We start from the raw sequence: 19,811 nt of genomic DNA on the forward strand, positions 1-19,811 counted from the left end.
TCGTCGGACAATCTTATCATTTTAGGTTCTTCAAACTTTAGAAAATCTCATAGAAATACTACCTTGCTGGATAAATGATAGAACGCAAATTTAAGAGAACATATGCATAGAACGGCAATTTGCAAAGCCTACCAGATGTATACCAAGAAGAGAGAGCCACACAGAAACTCCTTGTAAATGATGATGCAAATGTACTGTTTTATTCACAGGGTGCCATAACCAGTAATCATATTAGGTATGATACAACTGTGCTGATTTCATGCCCCTAAAACACCTCTCTACGTTTACGCAGATTGGAGGAACATAATGAATATGTATGTATATATCTACAATAAATCAGAAAAAAAAAAGGAGAAAAGGTTACAAAATCTCAAGCACTCTCGCTGAAAGCATTTTGATATCGCAACAGCAAATCTCTCTCTCTCCCTCTCTCACTCTGCTTCAGCTTCTTTTCTTTTTTCTTTTTTGTCTTCTGCGTGCTCTTACCTTTGCTGGAAATTTAGTTTCTTGATGAAGAAAGCAAACAATAACGCAAAGAAGACAGAGAAACCCACTAATACTACTGCCACAACACCCATGAAATCGGTGTTGTATCCGAAATGGTGTTTGATATAGTATTTGATTGGTTGGTTATCTTGACCAGGAACACTGATAATATCATCCAGGTCCCCGTATTGTGTTACTATAAGTCCATAAACTGTCCATGCCAAGGGACAAATCCAATAGTACCAGACCCACCACTTGGGGATTCTCTGCAGTCCAACAGATAACAATCGTTAGTCTTTGAAAATTAATGAAAACCATAATGACGAAGGTTGAGCCAACTCACCGGTCTAGGGATGAAAAATCCTGAGAAGAGGTTGAAAAGCGAATAGAAGGTCGCAGCAAAGATTGCAGAAACTTCATGGTTCGGAGAGATTGAGACAGCCAACATCCCATAGTAAGTGAAGTAGAGGAAGGAGAAGAAAGATATGAAGAAGAACCAACAAAATTTAGCTGCTGTCCATTGAAAGCTCATCATGGAGTATACTATAAGCGTATAATACAACCCCTGAATGAACACATATGGTATCTCCATGATCACCTGCAGTAAAGCATACAATTATTGTGAATATCTATCGCAAATAGATCCACAGAACAATAAAAAGATGAACAATTCTCTACATTGCAGGAATTTTTACCTGAGCAATGGCATATGGCAGTGCAGAATACATTCCAGCAGCCCTTTCTCGATAGAACACTGTTCTCTCGATCGCAACGATGGGCTGCACAGTTGAACAATTATTAATGCCCACAAACATCACTGCTGTATACATGGACCCAATGACGATCCTAAGATCATTTGCACTTTTCCTGCACCATCAAAAAATTTCAAGTCTTAGATCTCTGCAATTGACTAGTTGAGCGAAGTTAAAGGCACAAGAAATACAGATCAACACTCTGGTGATCAAGCATTATCCGGTATTTACCTCCTGTTGCCAACTTTCCAGAAGATGGTACCAAGCAGCAAAGCAGTGAACAAGGTAAAGAAAAATCTGACAAGGTTGTAGTCAGGGCTCCTCCAATAGGTCCACCATTGCTTCCAAAGGCAGGCTTTGAACTGCCCAATAGTGGTCTGAGAGTACTTTGATGGGAAATACAGATCACTTGTACCAGGTGCTGGTTTACTTAGGTCATTGACAAGTCCCTTGTTACGCCTGGTAGCAGTGGCAATTAATGGTCAATCAGCATAATTGAGGTTTAAAAGGGTGGAGAAAATTTTAGAAAGCAATTAGAGCAGGCTTTCTGTGCAAACAGGACAGTCTGTAAAGGTCTCAACTCCCAACAATATGGTTTGCATTTCACTTACTGGTATAGATCTGATGACTTGTAGTATTCAGCAAAATCCATGCCTAGGCGTACTTCCGCAGCAATTGAACTTACTTCCAGCATCCATGTAGCAGGATTGTACTTGTCCTTGATTCTTGGAACCCCTGGAATCGCCTGGTCAACAAAATATATATGGTAATTACGAATTTGTCCCTTTTTTGTCATTCAACATTAAAAAAGAGTGATGGTTTCATACATTTCTTCTTATCCCTTTAAGTTTTTCTACTTCAAATGCCAAAAACTATTCATTCTACTAACAGATGCATGCAAGGAGAAGTTTGCACACCTCAAAATATTCAATCATCCTATGAGAGTTCCTGCCCAACGGTCCGGAGTATATAACTTGGCCTCCTCTCTTCATCAGTAAAAGCTGTCAGGAAAAGAATTTATGATGAGAGCGTCTATCGAAAATCACAACTTTCAAGCACAGTAATTTGAGAAACCAAAAGGAAACTATAGAGACTGAAAAGAAGTCTCTTTTTATTAGCATTACCTCATCAAAGGCTTCAAATATGTCGATACTTGGTTGGTGGATTGTACAAACAACTGTTCTCCCAGTGTCAACTGTATTCCTTACTGTTCTCATAACAATTGCTGCTGCTCTTGCATCAAGACCTGATGTGGGTTCATCCATGAAGATGATGGATGGATTAGCGACAAGCTCCACAGCTATCGTCAACCTTTTCCTCTGCTCTGTTGATAGCCCTGTAATTCCTGGAAGGCCCACTATACCATCCTTCAGATTTTCAAGCTCCACCAGCTCCATCACTTCATCGACAAATTTCTGCAAATGTGTTAAAGCATATAATCTTGTTAAGTCATTAGTTCTCCCGTACTCAAAAAACCGTATAATTATTTAGTAATTAGTATACATTTCCAGTTACTCTTCTACTAATTATAATATTGTTATATTCCTTTACCTACTTCTTGGCTCAATTTACTTTTTTTTAATGATGTGGATGTATAAACAGGTAACCATGTTTCCCTTTCTGATATAAAACAAAGGAAAAGATAGAGACAGAGAGACAAAAAGACTGCAATGATATCATTGCGAGAAGGAACCGAAGTATGTTTGTTCTTTTTACTGAATGAATGTAGAAAGCAACCTAATATGAAGAAAGCAGAACTTGGAATTAGTTATGGCTGCTGTTCAGAACTTACCATCTTCTCTTCATCACTGACTTCTTTAGCAAGACGGAGGAAAGCAGAGTATATCAAGGATTCTCGAACTGTGACCTGAGGTGAATGGATATCATTTTGTTCACAATATCCGGAGATCCTTGCAAACGTTGCTTGGTTCTTGGGGTAACCAGATATTCTAATGTCTCCTTCGATGTAGCCACCAGTTTTTCTTCCTGCCAAGACATCCATTAGAGTCGTCTTTCCAGCACCACTCACTCCCATAAGGGCTGTTAGGACACCAGGCCTGAAAGCTCCAGTCACCCCCCTAAGAAGTTGAAGCCTGTCTTCAGTCACTCCTTGTTCTTTCATTTCCTGCCATGCAAACCAAGTTTCCACCATTTATTGTTACTACTGCATCTGAAGCAGAGAAACTTGACAAAAATGTGAATTGTGATTTCTCTTCGTCATAAATAAGAATCAGATGAAATTATAAAATGCAATTAGTTCCTTGCCTAACAGTGGAACGTAAAAGAATGTTAAAATAAAGACCAGAACTCACCGCAGGCATATCGACAAAGTAATTTACTTCATCAAAGGACATTGCCAGAGGAGTGAATGGAAGAACCATTCCTCTCTTTGGAGCAACTGCAATGCCAGTGTCAATAGACATTTCCCGATTAAACCCATTGGACGCACCATTGGTAGTCTGAGCACTCATGCGTACCATCATCATTTCGCCTGGTAGGATTACAGATACTTGCTCTTAATTTTGGAAAAAGTGACATTTCTACATTCATACTTTATACTTTTCACTGTAAACAAAATATTTTGAACTGAGTATCCTTACTGGTGTTATTGCCATCTTTTGTTGACAAAGCACGAGGTAGAGAATCGCTACTTGATGCTGTCCTTCTAATCCTTGGGGTCCCTTTCGTTTCATCTTGGTTGGCTTCCATTTCCATTGCAGTTTCTTCAGATATAATAGCTTGTGGTTTGCCAAGAGCTGTTATCAAGCAATAGAAAGTGACAGAAGATTAAAATACTAATACATGGCCTTACATGTATCAATATTCCAGCATAAACAAATGGAACCTAAAAGTGCTATAATTATGCTAAATGAAAACTTACGATTCAGATACATGAGCGAGAGTGTGAAGAGCACATTGAAGAAGATGCTGAAACCTAAAAGTGCTGCGGCTCCGATCCAATACCAGTTATTATCTGTGAAGATATTAGCATTCTGGAGAATCGCTTGTCCTAATCTTTTAGGCACACCATTTTCCTGTCAGCAAGCAAAAATCTTACAAATCATTCTAACTTCCCAAAATATTAATCCTACAGATTAATGCTTCAATGGATTCGATAATATAATATAGATGAAAATCATGAAATCATGAAAACAAGGATCACTGTTCCAGCAAATGAGAGATTCACTATAAAGTGGTGTGCATGGTAAATGTTACATATTTGAAGATAGGAACTTACATTCACAATTACGTTCATCCACCTTGGAGCTGAGAACTCATTGACTGCTAGAGCATTATATCCGTACATCAGGGGTGAAATCCAGTAGCCCCAAATCCACCATTTTGGAATAATAGCTGGTAGGAAAATAAAAATGTGGATTTTGTTATAAAAAAAAATGTCGCCATAGCTCCATCAAGTAAACGGTGGTTACAGTACTACCTTTTGGAAGAAGAAAACCTCCAAGAACAAACATGACAAGCAGTGAGAGAGCCCCTCCAGTGTGAGCAATGATCATAGATCTACAAATGCCAGCAATTGATCTGAAGAGCCCAGCCGCCATCTGCTGGGTTAAGAAAACCAGAAGCAGCTGTTTGAAGAACCTGTGGCATAAAGCATAAAGGTTAGTACCAAAAAGCTTCATGCTATAAGTATCATAACATTCAAAGCTGCACTGACAACTAAATGATCGTACATGTTGTTATCTGAAAATATGGAGTTCTTACCTGCTAGCTTCAGGGGCAAAACCTATGGTGTAATAACTCATGACAACCCAAACGATAGACTCCATTACTGATAAAGGGATCCGCAGAATGACATTTGGGAGAGTAAAGATCCACGCAGGGTAGAAGAGGAGGTCCCGGTGCTTGTAGAACACCGGGAGCCTTGTGATGGCAAGAGAGAGCTCCGCAAATCCATTGAACATGTTCACAATCAAACCAAAGAGGAGTGCTCCGATATAAAGAAATCCATCATCCACATTCCTTGTGTGCATTCTAGTTCTTATGAACACAGTTGACGCAACGAAAGCTATCATGATGAGCTTCATATATAGATAAAGAAGGTTAGCCTACTGCATGAGAATATCGGTATGAAAAAGAGAGAAAACTATGCGACTCCCTCACCTGCACGGTCTTGAAGATGTATACAAAGGAATTGCGCTTCATAAGGAGCCACTCTTTGGCAAAGGAAGCCTTAAGGAGCTCAGAGGTGGAGACAGAGTGCTTCGAGAAGACGAGGGCAGCCTTGTGGCTGCGGCTCTTTTCATAAGGGACAGAAAGCTCGTTTTCCAGTCGGAGGCCGACATGGAACCGTTTGAAGCGCTGCGCAAACTCCGACACAGAAACGTAGCGATAAGGACTATTCTTGTCTGCCCAGTACTGCTCCTGATCCTTCTTTGATGTCACCTGATAATTGTTTGAGGTACAATGTTAGTTAGTTAGTTAGTTGGTTAACCGGTTAGAATATTAACTGAAATACAGTTCAGACTTCAGAGAAAAGCAAGTCAACTATAGGGCTTTCACACATATACCCCTATACTTCTATAGGTGGCCAACATTTAAAAATCCTAATCATTTAAAAATAACGAGACAAAATACCCATTTGTATATATAGTTATTAATTAAAAGAGAATTACTTCCTTTTCACTCTTAACTGGTTAAGATTTCAATTCATAGTTGTCAAATAAGCAACATGATTGTATCCCATTTTTTACATGCAAATATCAAATTTAGAAAAGTATATTCATAATTAAAGGTACTTAATTTACCTCCTGGAGGAAGTCAGCAGTGCCCTTCCGCTCAGGGCAGCGGAAGCCACAGGACTGGAAGAAGTCCAGGACATACTCACGCGGACCCTGGTAAACAATCTGGCCTTCAGAGAGGAGGATTATGTCGTCGAAGAGGTCGAACGTCTCAGGCGCAGGCTGGAGGAGGGACATGAGAATCGTGGCCTCACCCAGGTGCACAATCTGCTGTAGGCACTTGACAATTTGGAAGGTAGTGGAGCTGTCCAGCCCAGTGGATATTTCATCCATGAACAACACCTTTGTTGGCCCAACAATCATTTCTCCTGTGTACCAATTAAATCAAAATTTGATAGGCAGACATTGGTGGGCAAAATCCAGCTAAAAAAATTGGAGTTAACATATCTCTGATGGTTCACTTTACAGTATCTTTGACTGACTCAGTGGTACTCTCAAAGTGTTTTTCCAAGAACTCAGTCAGAAACTGAAGAGTAACTGAAACTTGGTGCACAAAAAGTTTGGGAAGCTGGTTATCAGAAAGAATACTTCTGTGAACAAAGAAGCATCTCATTGAAGATAGGGATAAATATATGTTGGATGGTCGTTCCAACTAGTTATGTGAAGATGTAACCCAGAATACTTGGTACTGAATGTGATGCTATATAATTTATCAATCAAGAACTTCATTACATTTGAATGAATTGCCAATATGATACTACGGACAAGGCTACAGTAATGATTGTAAAGCTGCGTACAAGCTTCATGTATTTCGAACTAGTTTACTCTTAAGTACTTAACCTAAATTTAACTCAAAACACAAGTAAAGATGGAAAATGAACTAATTACCAGTGGTAACTCGCTTCTTCTGACCACCTGATATCCCTCTCTGCATCTGATCCCCTACAATGGTATCCGCACATATGTCCAAACCAAGTATCTGCAACCAGTCGTCATGTCAACGTAATATTACACATCCTCCAATGATAAGATCGATAATTATAGCTATATATAAAGTCAAAATTCTGACCTGTTTGGTTCGTCATAACAAAAATTTATCATTAAATACAAAACTGTGATAAAGAGGGGTTTATCCAATCAAACACTTTTGCGTGTATTCCCTAATTATGGAACGTGTCAACGAGTATGGCATACTGCAATCTCTATCAATGCACCAACCTATCCTCCTCGACAAAACCACAAACAGCTCACCTGCATACCCCACCATTGGTCAAAGCACATGACCTTCCTGAAATAAATTAGGAGGTGGTTCACCGACCCATACCATGGGCCCCGCTATAAAGTATATTGGCGAATCAGGAGGTTACCATCTATCTCCAATTCCCTCATACTAAAGTAGTGGACTAAATTTTTTTACAAAAAAAAATAATAATAAACGGCTATACTCACCAACTATTTCCCATTTCAAAAGTTCTCCCACCACTCTACCGGTTTGGTACATCTACTATTTTGACCAATTAAACTAAGTTTCCCACCAAGTATTATCACAATCTTCTCAAGCAACACTTAATAGAGAAAGAACCATACCCTTAGAGTGTAATCTGTTTGAAGACTGCTCTTGACTCCCTCCATTGCAGTAGCCTGTGAAATTTAAATATGTCAAGTAAAATACTTCTTCTAAAGCACAATAAGGAAGTAATCAATTAATTGATACCTTCATGAAGAGATCGACTTCGGCGTCTGGAAATATTCCAGACTCTCTCTCCCTCCACGCTAGCTCGGATAGAAGGTCTGTGATCATTTAATCTTTGTCAAAAATTTCCCAACTTTTTGAATGGCCTTTTTTTTCAACTCCTTACTTTAATTTCCACGCAGCCTTAGCCTCGTCTACTGAAAGAGAATTTACCGTATTTAGTTCCGACTCCTTGACATCTGGCCGAGAAATCAAGTGTTTCCTTGACGGTCATCTCGCCGACGTGGACGTCGGTCTGGCTGATATAAGCCGCCGTCTTCTGGGGCACGAACTCGTCCAGCGCATGTCCGTTGTACGTTATTTCCCCCCTTGACTACAATAATTAAACATAAAAAATTAAAAAATTTACCGTGGGTGATTGGATAGTATTATTATAAGCTGCGACAGGACAAGAACCAGTGTGGTTGGATTTGTGAACCCACTAGGTTTAAAGAAAGAGCAAGTCCACAAACCTTGAGAGTTGGATCCAACTTCCCTGCTAGTGCAAGCAAAAGTGTTGTCTTCCCGGATGATGGTGGACCCAGTAACAGTGTCATCCTAATCAAGGGAATCTATAGTTAGTAAAAATCCAACTCCAAATCCAACATGGAATTTTGGTTCTAGATTTTGGACATGATTTTAACTGATCATGCACTCACCTTGATGGTTGGACGATCCCAGAGACATCATTGAGGATGGTGAGCGTTGTCCTCTTTGCCATCCTCACACCCGTGAGGCCCACCGCGGACTCAGCAATGTTACGTGCTGTGTTCCACAGTGTGGGTAGGGCCCTCGTGCCGAGGTGGCATTTGGCTTCGATCGTTAAGTGCTCAAATCTCACCTCCACTGTTGGGAGTTGTATGCCAACCCTGATGCAATAAGCAATAGTTTATATATATTTCTTTTCACGAGATTCTCATATCATTTGGCAAGAAGAATGGTTTAGTGGGAGAGAGCCAGCCTGCAAATCCAATCACTTTCAGCTCCAAACCCACATATGATATTAAGAAACAAAGACAAAGTTTGGTTGTAAAAACAAATGGGTGGTTGGGTTTCCTCTCTCTCGGAGTAGATAAAGTGGCTAAATTAATGACGTGTTGCTTATCACAATTAAGACGTGTCAAGAAAAGAAGTAAGTGGTCATTGATCTAATTTCCCAACCTTTTGTGTTTTCCTATTTATAAGCACATTTAATTGCAAAACTTAACAAGCAAACTATGAGAGGACTAGCATACGACCGAGCAACTAACAAGAAAAAGCTTTAAAGAAATTATCGCAATTGAGGTTTAAAGTTACAGTGAGTCTCATGGCGAAACACTTCTTTAAAAGAAAAGGAAAAAAATAAAAGAGACAACAAGAACTCACTAAAATTAATCTTTTAAATAAAAATTAATAATAATAATAATAATAATAATTGAAAGGAAAAAAAAAAAAAGATAGCGTTAACAAGTGATACCTATCGATCCTATCGCGGAGTTTCTTCAAGAACCGCTCGTTGTCCTCCTCGGCGATCTTGAAGAACCTCTCGATGAACTCCTGCCGCTCGCCGACGCCGAGCTTCCGGACGTCGACCTCCCGGTGCTCGTACCTCCCCACCTCGCCCCGGCCGCCGTCCGGCTCGACCGCGGACTTCAGTATCGCGGTGCGGAGGCGGTCGTACGTCGGCAGCCTCTCCAGCGCCGCCCACCTCAAGGCCTCCTCGTCGTCGTTCATCCCTCCTCTCCTGCTCCCCATCGACCTCCCGTACGAGTTGCCACGTGTGAACACCTCCTCCATCCCCCAGTTCCCCATGTTCATGCTCCTGCTGATGCTCCGGCTCAGGTTCCGGCTCGCGCGCCGGCCGGAGTCCCACACCCTTTCCATGGTGCTCTCCATCCTCTAAAGAAATCTTTAGAGAGATCAGAGAGCCAGATGAGTAGAGAGAGATAGAGAAGGGGGTTCAAAAAGAAAAGAAGAAGAAGAAGAAGAAGAAGAAGAAGAAGAAGGAGAGATTGAGATAAAAGAGTTTGGACTTTGGATGGTTGTGTACGTGTGGCGCTACTAATTATATCACAGTTTGAGGACGCGGTTGACTTGATGCGAGGTGTAGTTGGTGGTGAACTTTTCTAGGAGACCTTTTGGGGCCCAGAGATGGTAGGTGGACGGCTCTTATCGGATCGCCTGCAAGACAAAGTTGCAGGAATTTTATACGCCGAATGCACTCGCGCGCCAGCCTCCTATTGGCTGATAAGCGGACACTGGCACAGTTTGGGTTGCAGGAGATCGGAAGGGGGGGGGGGGGGGGGATAGTGGCGTCGGCTTAGGAGATTGGCTTGGTGTGATCTGTATTTAAAGTTTAAGCTTTAATTAAATTACGATATTAATCAGGAAATTGGAATTGTAACTAAATTGCCATCTTCTAGAAGGCCTAAAGATGAGGAGTAAAAATCCCGCAGGCCATTATTAAAACTGAACTTAAATCTTTTTTCAAAAAAATATTCTGCTCTTATATAAATTAATTAAAATTATATATCGGTGAATGATAATGGAATTCTGAAACAATTAAGATTTCGGTGAAAATTTTAATATATTTAAATAATATAAAGTCAAAAAAAATGGTGCATAGAATATATTTTTTAATTACTAACTTAATCAGCTATTACCATAGAGTAATCAAAGTTGTTAATTAGCCATATATAAGTACTATATTCTAAGAGTTCTCAATTAAAACTGGCTTAGTTTATCTCACAAAGCTAAACAAATTGTCCATCCATAGTGCTTGCACCACAAACTCTCTTAGGGACAAAAAAAATATCACCATCCTAATTAGAGGAAACATGTCAATTAAGAAGAAAATTCTATCAAAACCATCCTAATCCTACCACTGTTCTATCCAGTGATCACAAAAGCAGAATGGTATTTGTATTTATTGAGGCACTAAAAATAAAACAAAAGAATCCAACGAGCTATATTAAAGAGGCAAATGGAGCTTTCCAACTTTGAATCTTTTAGTGTGTGCAATTATTCCACGTCCAAGAATTGTCTCCAACTCCCAGGAACTATTGGAGGTGGTGGAGAATAGAATCATATCATCCTGACTTTAGCCATCTTGAGATTTAAAAAGTAGGTTTGGTAGACATAGAAAAAGAAAAAGAATAACTTTCCTTGCTCACAACTAATTGATAGGGCTAAAAAAGACAGAAATAAAACTTTTTTGACCAAGGATTACTCCAATTAATGGAGTTTACTGGAATCACCATGACATCTTTGAGAGGAGTAATTAAATAAAACAATGCTTGCACTAAAGCAATCAGATCTTATCTAAGTAGCTTTTATTCTGTTGATTGGTAGTTGAGTAGACTTTTTCTTAATGTAGACTTAGCCATAGCTCTTTGGATTAAGACTGGGTTACAGCCTTGAAGACTTCGTATAGAGTTGGGTGGCAATAATAGAGAAGAATACAGGACTATGTCAGATGGATTTAAAAACTTGGTGAAAATAACCCATACTTAATTTTTCAAAACTGTACATATTTAAAGTTGATATTTGTTTGTATATATATATATATATATAACAAGCCTCGTATACAAACTCTTTTCTTTTCTTAATAAATACATGCCAAATATAACTAACTGTTAAACTTGCATCATCGTTCCATTCTGTTAAGGATAAACATAAAAATAAGAAACCCTATTTCAAATAAAGTAAAATAACATATTATCCTATTGATATCTTTTGGTTAGGCATGGTTAGATAAGTAGCTCAAAATGTATACATATATTGTTGAAAAGGTAAATTTATCCATCCCAAGAGTGTGACATGCGTTAGAGATAAGAGTAGGTCTTATCTTGACCCACTACTCCATCCTCAAAATTCCTCATTATTGATTGGTATCACACCAACCTAGTTTTGCCTCTCAAGTCTTCCGGTTCACTGGGTCCAACCCTCCCAAGTCATAAACACCTTGAAGGAGTTTTAAAAAATTAAAAATTCAACTAGTTTTCTCGAGTAGATGACTTTTAGAGAATATGTACACGCATAGAAGAATCACAATGTCAGTACTTTTGTTTAATATGAAGTGTTCTCTCTGTGAATAATCTTGGATACTCATAGATAGAAAAGTTATCATAGTTATGCTGCAATTCTAAACTCTCATCATGTTTGTGATTCTTATTGCATAAATAATTACCTACTCATACCATATACTCTTTTGGTGAAGTTTCCTTTGCTTGATTCTAGTCTAAGACCATTTCCCACTGTAGTCAACAATGTTCTTTCTCACTGGAGTCAATTGGCCTTTTGGGTGCTCTTTTTTCATTCAAAGAAGAAAAGAGAGAGCAGACCACCAACCTTAGGTTGGGTTTTTGGTGGCCTTTTTAGTGAGTTCATATGGTGGAATAAAAAATAGATTAGTCCAATGTGAACATAATGTTAGTCTGATTGACATGTTTAACACATTGAGTTGTGTGATAGCCATAGATGGAGGGGTTGGTCAAAATTTGTACACACACATCACTCTTTGGTAGTTGTGTGGGTTCGTATTTATTTATGTGAGAGATAACAGGAGATTAGAGACACCAAACTGAGTGGCCAATCCATCAACCAAATAGTCTTTCTACCTGCCGACCAAGGGAAACTTTCTCTTTCCTTTTGAAAATGATTCAGGCTTTCCTTTCTGGTGCCCTTGGGATTCAAATCTGAAGACATTTCTGAGTATAATCCCATTGGCCGCCCCCCTCCTACATAGAAGAAGTAAGTCCAAGTATTATTCCTCTCGGAATAAGAACAGTTTGCAGGAAAAATTAAAAATAATAAAATTAACTCAAGGAGTAGGGATCAAATATGGGTGATAAAATAAATGCAAAAAGTAAGATATTGTTTATTTAAATCTTCTTATCTTTTGTTTATTTAAGACTACCCAAATTGAATTATACAACTTCAGATTACTATTGTTATGAGTGATGCTGTAAAAATTTAAAAAAAAGAAGAAGCATTCTTCGTGCTAATAACCCTCAAATTAAATATCATTGATGATAAGAGGATATTTCCTTGTAAGCCCAAGTATGGGTTAAGTAATATACACCCTGAATTATACTACTGGCCCCCTATGTCAACAGCATCTCAAGGAACCATCTTCTTTTCCCACTCTTATTGTAAATGCTTTCATGGGTCCTTGTAGTATCTACTGATGTGTCGATATTTGTCAAGTATAAAAAATATATATAAAGAAAAAGGTTTCACCCATGAAGACAAACATCTAATACCTCGGACGTAAGACAAGAAGATAAATATCTAACACCTAGGACTCTGCCAGGTCATAATATAAGGATTGTGAGAAACGTTTGCAAGCATAGCATTTACTCACAAGTAAATGCTGACATGCTGCCATTACTACGACTATTTATTTATTTTGATACGTTTTTATCCTTGTCATGCCATATGACAAAGTATTAATATATGCCCGACAACATGAAGCACTGCTTCTCTTACAGTCAAGTTTTGCAGGAGGAATGCTAATAGGCACCTTATCCTCATATCATCTGTACGACTTGCACTTCAGTCTACTGGGAATTTTAGGTGGAAAAAATCCTTCAGGAGTGCGATTGCGGCTGTTCCGGTGGATCCACAGCAGAATCTTAGGAATGTGGGTGATTTTTTTTTGTTTTTCCATTCAAGAGTCCATGATAGCAATCCAGCTGAATTCAAAAAAGATACTTCATATAGCAGCAAGGAGCATGATGAGCTCAAAAGGCAAGAGAAGAGGAGCAAACTTGCACGAGAGAATAACACAACTCAGTGGAACAAACAACATCAGTAAGCATAAGAATTTATCAGGTCAAAAGAACATGTATCTTCGAGCTAGTCATGTCTACATTATTTTAACAAAAGAGGAGACTTCTATGAACTCCATCAGCAAAAGGCATTTATATATACTGGAAAAACTTTGTATGACAAAAAAGGCATTCTTATGTCCTACTTCTTAGCCTGTGCTTTAGATTCCTCTCCCACCATCTTGAAGATATAAACGCGCAATTCAATAGGACCTATTAGCTCAAATGCACATAAATCGCCTACCTCAAGTTTATTACCACGTACAAAAGCTGACCATCCCCCAGATATATGACTTGTCCTTGGAATGAAGATGATGACCCAAGCCTTCCCAGTAGGATCTCGAAGGATCAATCTTGTCTTTCTCTTAGGAAGATTTCCGTGTGAAAAGCTAATGGGTACCCTCTGTGCCAAGATAATTATAGTCAGTTACACTTACATGAAGCCTAGACCTACAGAAGTAAATGCGGCATTGCTACTTGAAATAAGGTTTGTAAGAAAAAAAGACCTAAGTGAGAGCATATGCTTTTCTATCTAAGCTTAAATTATCTCTGTTGGCAAACTACTTCTACAGGCATGATCACTGTAAACAGATCTACATAAGGAAAAAAAGAAGATAGCTGATGTCCATCATTTATATATCTTTTCTTTTGTATCAATCTATGATCAATAACAGCATTGCCAAGTTTTGCTGACGCCTAATGATGCCACAGGGTGTCACCTATTGCGGTGATTCAACTTGTCCATGCACTCAAGTGGTCTGATTTCGAGTCAAAAGGACAATCTCCTTGTGCCAGAGTAATGCTATTGATTGTGGTTTTTCTCTTCCACTTCAACATCATTTTTTCAGGCTTTCTACCTGCGGAGAATTCCCATAACTTGGTATATAAAGGAAAGTAGCTTCCAAGAGCAAAGATGTCAAGTACTTACTTTATTCAAGGGAGCACCACCTTAAGTAGTAGGCCCAGCCATTTCATGATCATCCATAACTTTACAATACATTGATTTAAAAAAGAGTGGATATGCACTTTTTTTATGCCCTTTCATCCTTCACTTGACAACCATTATCTAGATGAAGATCAGATTCCAGCATGATATACTTATTGCATAGAAAGTCATCAATACATCCTTTATCTAATACAGATGATATTGAACATTGTATGCATCAAATAAGCATATTATGTACTTATCTCTTAACAATGAATGAAATAACAAGCAAAGATGATAAGTAGATCGTCAATAGCATTGATGTATTCTATAAGGTTTATATAATTTGCAATATGCTTAAAAATATGAAAATTGCATAAAAAACATCTAGAATCCTTATGTGAGTATATGCACAAGTTTTATGAAGACTCATGCAGAAAATCAAAGAGAACGATAAATTTTAAAATTGTAGTTCTAACCACTTTGAAAGAGGTTTAAACCAAATATAGAGAGACATTTTAATGTGCAAGCATTAGAATATTGGTTCTAACCAATTAGGGAAAGAAAATCACAAAAATTGTAAGAAACAACTTTTTGGCCATTTTTGTTCGAATTTCTGTTTGGTTTGACTTTTTTGGATTCTTTCCAATGGCTTCAAAAACTAATTTTGAAGGCTACAAGCACTCTATTTGGAATGGATATTTAAGAAAGTTCTAACTTTACCTTAGAAGTTGTTTTCTATCTCTTTGGAACATCTTTTGACAACTATTGGAGATCACATCACGACTTTAGATGGAATATGCTAAATCAATTATCTACTCATCATATCTATATCAAACCTAAAAAAGCCTATGTCTCGAAGGTCACCAAAACGGAAGGATCAACATCATGGGTCACATAGAAATCAATCACTAAATGCAGTGCATCTTGAGCTCAAACGAGCAAGACCTTACAGATATAGTTGTGAGGATCGACGGACTCTATAAGTCGTTTTTGTAATTACTATGGTTACTAGTTATTGGTTTCAATCTATAGTTTTTTAACTAGGTTTGAGGTTTTTTCATGTAAAAACTTGTATTTATAATCATCTTTTCATGCTTTATTTTCACATTTTATTATTGATAAGACGTGGTATCTGATCTCCTAGAGTGTTTTATATTTTTTCACAGTCAATAACTTAAATTGCATAAACAACAAATTGTAAAACTTCTCCTTCAAAGGTACTATGTAAAAAATATTAATCCAACTAATCTACAACAAGAGATTTTTACCACGATAAATATTCATGACGAACCAATAAAAGGATATGAAAAATTAATGCACCATACTCACTAGCGTGTAGGACTTGTGAATACTAGATGGAGTCATTCTTGAAGTAAAACAAGGTAACTTCGAGCAAAACGAGTAAGCCTTTTTTTCTCCTTTTGAGATTTGTTGTTCAGGTACATGTTTACTTCTTGAAAAGTAATCCTTCATGCATTTAGCCTTTGAACCAAGAAGACCGATTGCCGAGCCATTCTCTGCTGCTTCAGTTTTAGCATGCGCACTTAGTTTAGGGAATGGCACACTTCTTCCTGCATGGTATCACTTTTAAGAACATGGTAAAAAAACATGAAGCAAAACAGGCACCATGGAACCTCAGTGATGTACTAACAAGTCAACTAAAAAAAAAAGAGAGTACTTTTATTGTGTAGGGCAAACTAGTTTCGAAGTAAACAATGTCCTCTGTTTTTCTCAATAAGTCTTAAAATAGTTCCTCCACAAAAAATACAAATAGTCCTTGCCCGATAATCATGCTTAACTATAGTAGGTGAGAAAACATCCCTCATAATCCAAAGTCATCTTCTTTGTGATGATGGAGGCAATGGAGATATAGCCACCCAGATACTAATGAAACCCGGTCCTTACATAACAAGATAAATTACCAAATAATGTACATATGTTTCTCTAACACCATTGCTAGCAACTAAAGGTAAAGGGGAAAAAAATGTATGGCCTTTTCAATCAGAAGTGTGGTTAAAATCATTTCAATTTATTGCTTGTGATTCTCTTCTGGTCCCACTAGCAACTGCTTTATGGATCTTTTATAGTTCTATCCTCGGAAACTTACTTCATGCAGTAGAATATCAATAAGTAAAATAAAGAGAACATTTGTATGCAAGTAAATGTCAGCCAGTTACCTTCCTGCGGAAACTTATCAAGCTCACCGTCAATTTCACTTCTCTGCGAAAAGGAATCAAAATTCAGGGATCGCTTCACGGGGATTACTTGTCTACTAACCCCCTCACGAATCTTGGTTGCTTTCCAGCCCTCCTTCTCACACGCAGTTGTATCAAAAATAAGAACACTGAAATGCATATTTCCCTCATGTCGGAAAACTAGGAATTCACACTCCTCGAGAGAATGACCGTCTACAAAATTCGCCCACCCACTTGATAAGAACGTGCCATCGCCGCTTTTCTTTAACTCTATGCACCAAATCTCTCCTTCAGCGTCATGGAGGATGACTTCCGATGCTTCGTCTGGTATATTCCGCTCGAAATTTGGTGGAATTTTCTACAAATTACATTGTTTTAACCAACACTTTGTAAAGTAATATTAAAGTAAAGGAATAAAGAATTTCTCCAATAATAAGAGGAGATGAGAGGACTCACCAAGCGATGAGCGAAGTCTCCCAAGAGGACTTTAAAGAAGTGAGGCTTCCTCGTCAAGAGGTCGTTCCTTGGTGGCGTTTTTCCCGCCATTTCTCACAGTAGAAGACCCACAAAAAGGCCAAACTCTTCTAAACCTTGAGATTATGATCTAGAGAGCATCAATGTGGTTTCGGAGAGTAAGACGAAAAGGGTCGGAGAAGATGGTTGTCAGGAGTGCTACGAATGGTGGTAGCTAATCAGAGATGCAAGAGCGCTGCTTTTGATGAGAATTTGTACTGCTCTGACCCTTCCGCCGCCATCGAGTTGAAGTATCAAGAGCACGTATATTAAATATATATTTGTTTTTTCTGTTTCTTTTGGATTACTTTTTTTTTTTTATTGGACACTTTGATCATATTTCTCACCCTATGTAAATTGATAAATTATATTTAAAATATAATTTTTATTTATATAACATGTCTAAATCTTATGTAAGAGCGTATGCATAAGTTATGATAAATTATAAGATAATTAATAAAGAATTTAGGTGAAAATGTTATTTTGAAGTCAAAGTATCGAAATGATTTTAAAATCGTTATTGAAATGCTAAAACAATCACTATGTATTCAACTCTCTACTCTGCCGAATAATTTGAATTTATCTACATAAAAAGGTCGTTCGAATTCAAAAAGGTGAAGTTATGTTGGAACAGGTGAAGTTACATAGACAGCATAATATTTGCGAGAAATATGTTTGGAGATAGTTTTATACTTATCTTATTTCTAATAAATATTTATCTTATTTTTTAAAAGTATTTATACTTATTTTTATTTTATCTCTAAAAGGTATGTAAACGGTTTAATCTAACCCTAGAGGAGGTCATCGATCATTATTTGGAGATCATATTTTTTTAGAATGATTAATCATAGTTTTGACATCATTTTTTAAGGTCATCTATTATCTTTAGTCATTGAGGTTTATATCACGAGTCTAGCGAACAAGATTGATATAGATTGAGTTGTGGGAGTCAATGGGTGATCTATAAGCTTATTGTTAACTGCTACAAGTTTTAGTAATTAGTTTCGACCCAAGTTTAGATCTATAGATTTTTACTTTGATTTGAAATTTTTTCACGTAAAATTTTTTCTGTTACAATCATTTTTTTACACTTTATCTTTCACATATTATTATCGACAGTGTGTGATAAATTCTATCTCTTAAGCGATTTTAATGTTTTTCAATTTGTATAAAAACATACCTTAAAGAATTTGCATAGGTTTATTTTTTTCATAAGATATTAAATAATTATTTTATCAAACCTCAATGATCAAAGCAAGCATTATAATTAATGAGCAGCTACAAGTCTATACCCACGACTATTTGTGTTATGACTTGCTCTGACTCTCTCTTAATGATATTTGCTTCACATGCTTAGGTTGTAACCTTGGTAATCCTATAGCCTGCTTATAACCTTTATAACAATCACTCACCGGTTCTCGTAGAACTCCCACTAAAACGAAAACCCCTAAGTAGCTCTTCCGTTTTCACAATGATTACTCTATTAATCTCCATGAGTCTCCTGTAAACCCTTACACGTTCCTTCCCTTTTATAAATCCTAAACGAAAAAATGCAAGTCACCAAGATTACTTCAATTCATATTGAAATAACTCAAGGATTTATATATATATATATAATGAAACTTTATTTAGAAGGCAGAGCAACGGGTCAGGAAAATTCATATATAATAAAATATTACTAAAGAAATATTTTAAAAAGAAAACAATATTCACAAATCCTTATAATTATTCAGAAAATGATATGGCCTTACTTGAGCTTAAAACCAAAAAATAAAAAACAGTAACATATTAACCTTGTATTATTATAAATAAAAAATAAATTAATAATAATAATACGTAAGCCTACATAGCTGTGGGCTTGCAATTATAGACCCACAAAAGAGGCTTATATGTATTGTAAGCCTGTTTGAGGGGTTTACATACAAACGAGGCCTACAAAGCCCACAAATTAATAATTTAAGATTTTCTCATTACTAAAATAATATTATTTTTTATTTTATCAAAGTTCATTTTATATCATATTAAAGTAATAATTACACTTTAGTCTAGTTGGCAACCAAATACCATATTTTTTAAACAAAGTCAAAATACTTAAACTAAGGCTAAAAAATATGATTAGCTAATTTAGTTTGAAGCTTAGTCTTGAATCAAATAAGAACTTAAAGTTCATTTGAACATACTATTTATCAAACACAGTTCGTCCTTTAGAATAATTTGGTAAATTTAGCTTCTTTACATCCATATTTCATCCAATATTGTACCATAATTTATACATGATAAAGTAGGAAAGATATGTTATGAATCATTTTATTTGGTCACAAATTTATTTATTACAAGATTATATTCTCGAACGCACATAATTTAACCCACGACAAATTTTTTCATATGAGGAATAATTACACTTTTTGCATGAACGTGGTCTTTTGTCAATACACTACACTACTGATTGCACTAATATATATTACATAAGTAACACTAGAATTTTCCTTTTATAAACTATATAAATATTTTAAATTTATTAGAGGAGATTTATTATAACAACTAAGGTTTTTTTTTTTTTTGCATGCATAATACACGGTGATCATGTATAGAAGAGCTCAAATTCTAATCTTATTTTCGAATCGATGAGCCAAAGATAGATAGTTTCTATGGGAGAATAATGTCTTAATATTTGTTCATTAGTAACAGAAAGCAT

General features: G+C 36.9%; 2 protein-coding genes across 5 annotated transcripts; both read right to left on the reverse strand.

Moving 5' to 3' along the window:
• Nucleotides 1-178: 178 nt before the first annotated feature.
• Nucleotides 179-9,694, reverse strand: LOC140764717 (ABC transporter G family member 42-like). Its single transcript, XM_073103433.1, has 23 exons — nt 9,127-9,694; nt 8,330-8,539; nt 8,144-8,228; nt 7,845-8,004; nt 7,653-7,729; nt 7,526-7,579; nt 6,827-6,917; nt 6,005-6,306; nt 5,361-5,642; nt 4,962-5,278; nt 4,678-4,838; nt 4,477-4,592; nt 4,120-4,273; nt 3,839-3,994; nt 3,551-3,729; nt 3,031-3,363; nt 2,363-2,653; nt 2,156-2,239; nt 1,850-1,983; nt 1,470-1,697; nt 1,182-1,353; nt 830-1,084; nt 179-752 (listed from the first exon to the last, which is right to left on the reverse strand). The coding sequence occupies exons 1-23, from the start codon at nt 9,543-9,545 to the stop codon at nt 483-485; spliced, it is 4,530 nt and encodes a 1,509-aa protein (XP_072959534.1). The 5' UTR covers nt 9,546-9,694; the 3' UTR covers nt 179-482.
• A 2,567-nt stretch (nt 9,695-12,261) lies between these two features.
• On the reverse strand, nt 12,262-17,248 carry LOC140765922 (B3 domain-containing protein Os01g0723500-like). Of its 4 annotated transcripts, none has more exons than XM_073105253.1 (5): nt 17,060-17,248; nt 16,586-16,961; nt 15,738-15,979; nt 13,725-13,883; nt 12,262-12,388 (listed from the first exon to the last, which is right to left on the reverse strand). In XM_073105253.1, exons 1-5 carry the CDS (start codon nt 17,147-17,149, stop codon nt 12,341-12,343), a joined length of 915 nt encoding a protein of 304 aa, XP_072961354.1. In that variant the 5' UTR covers nt 17,150-17,248; the 3' UTR covers nt 12,262-12,340. The 4 variants fall into 4 exon arrangements, with proteins under 4 accessions (XP_072961354.1, XP_072961353.1, XP_072961352.1 ...); XM_073105252.1 differs by lacking the exon at nt 12,262-12,388 and adding an exon at nt 13,231-13,345; XM_073105251.1 differs by lacking the exon at nt 12,262-12,388 and having other exon boundaries at nt 13,486-13,883.
• Nucleotides 17,249-19,811: the final 2,563 nt, after the last annotated feature.

The sequence above is a fragment of the Typha angustifolia genome, chromosome 8, assembly GCF_048772165.1.
Source record: "Typha angustifolia cultivar Huaian chromosome 8, ASM4877216v1, whole genome shotgun sequence".
NCBI lineage: Eukaryota > Viridiplantae > Streptophyta > Magnoliopsida > Poales > Typhaceae > Typha > Typha angustifolia.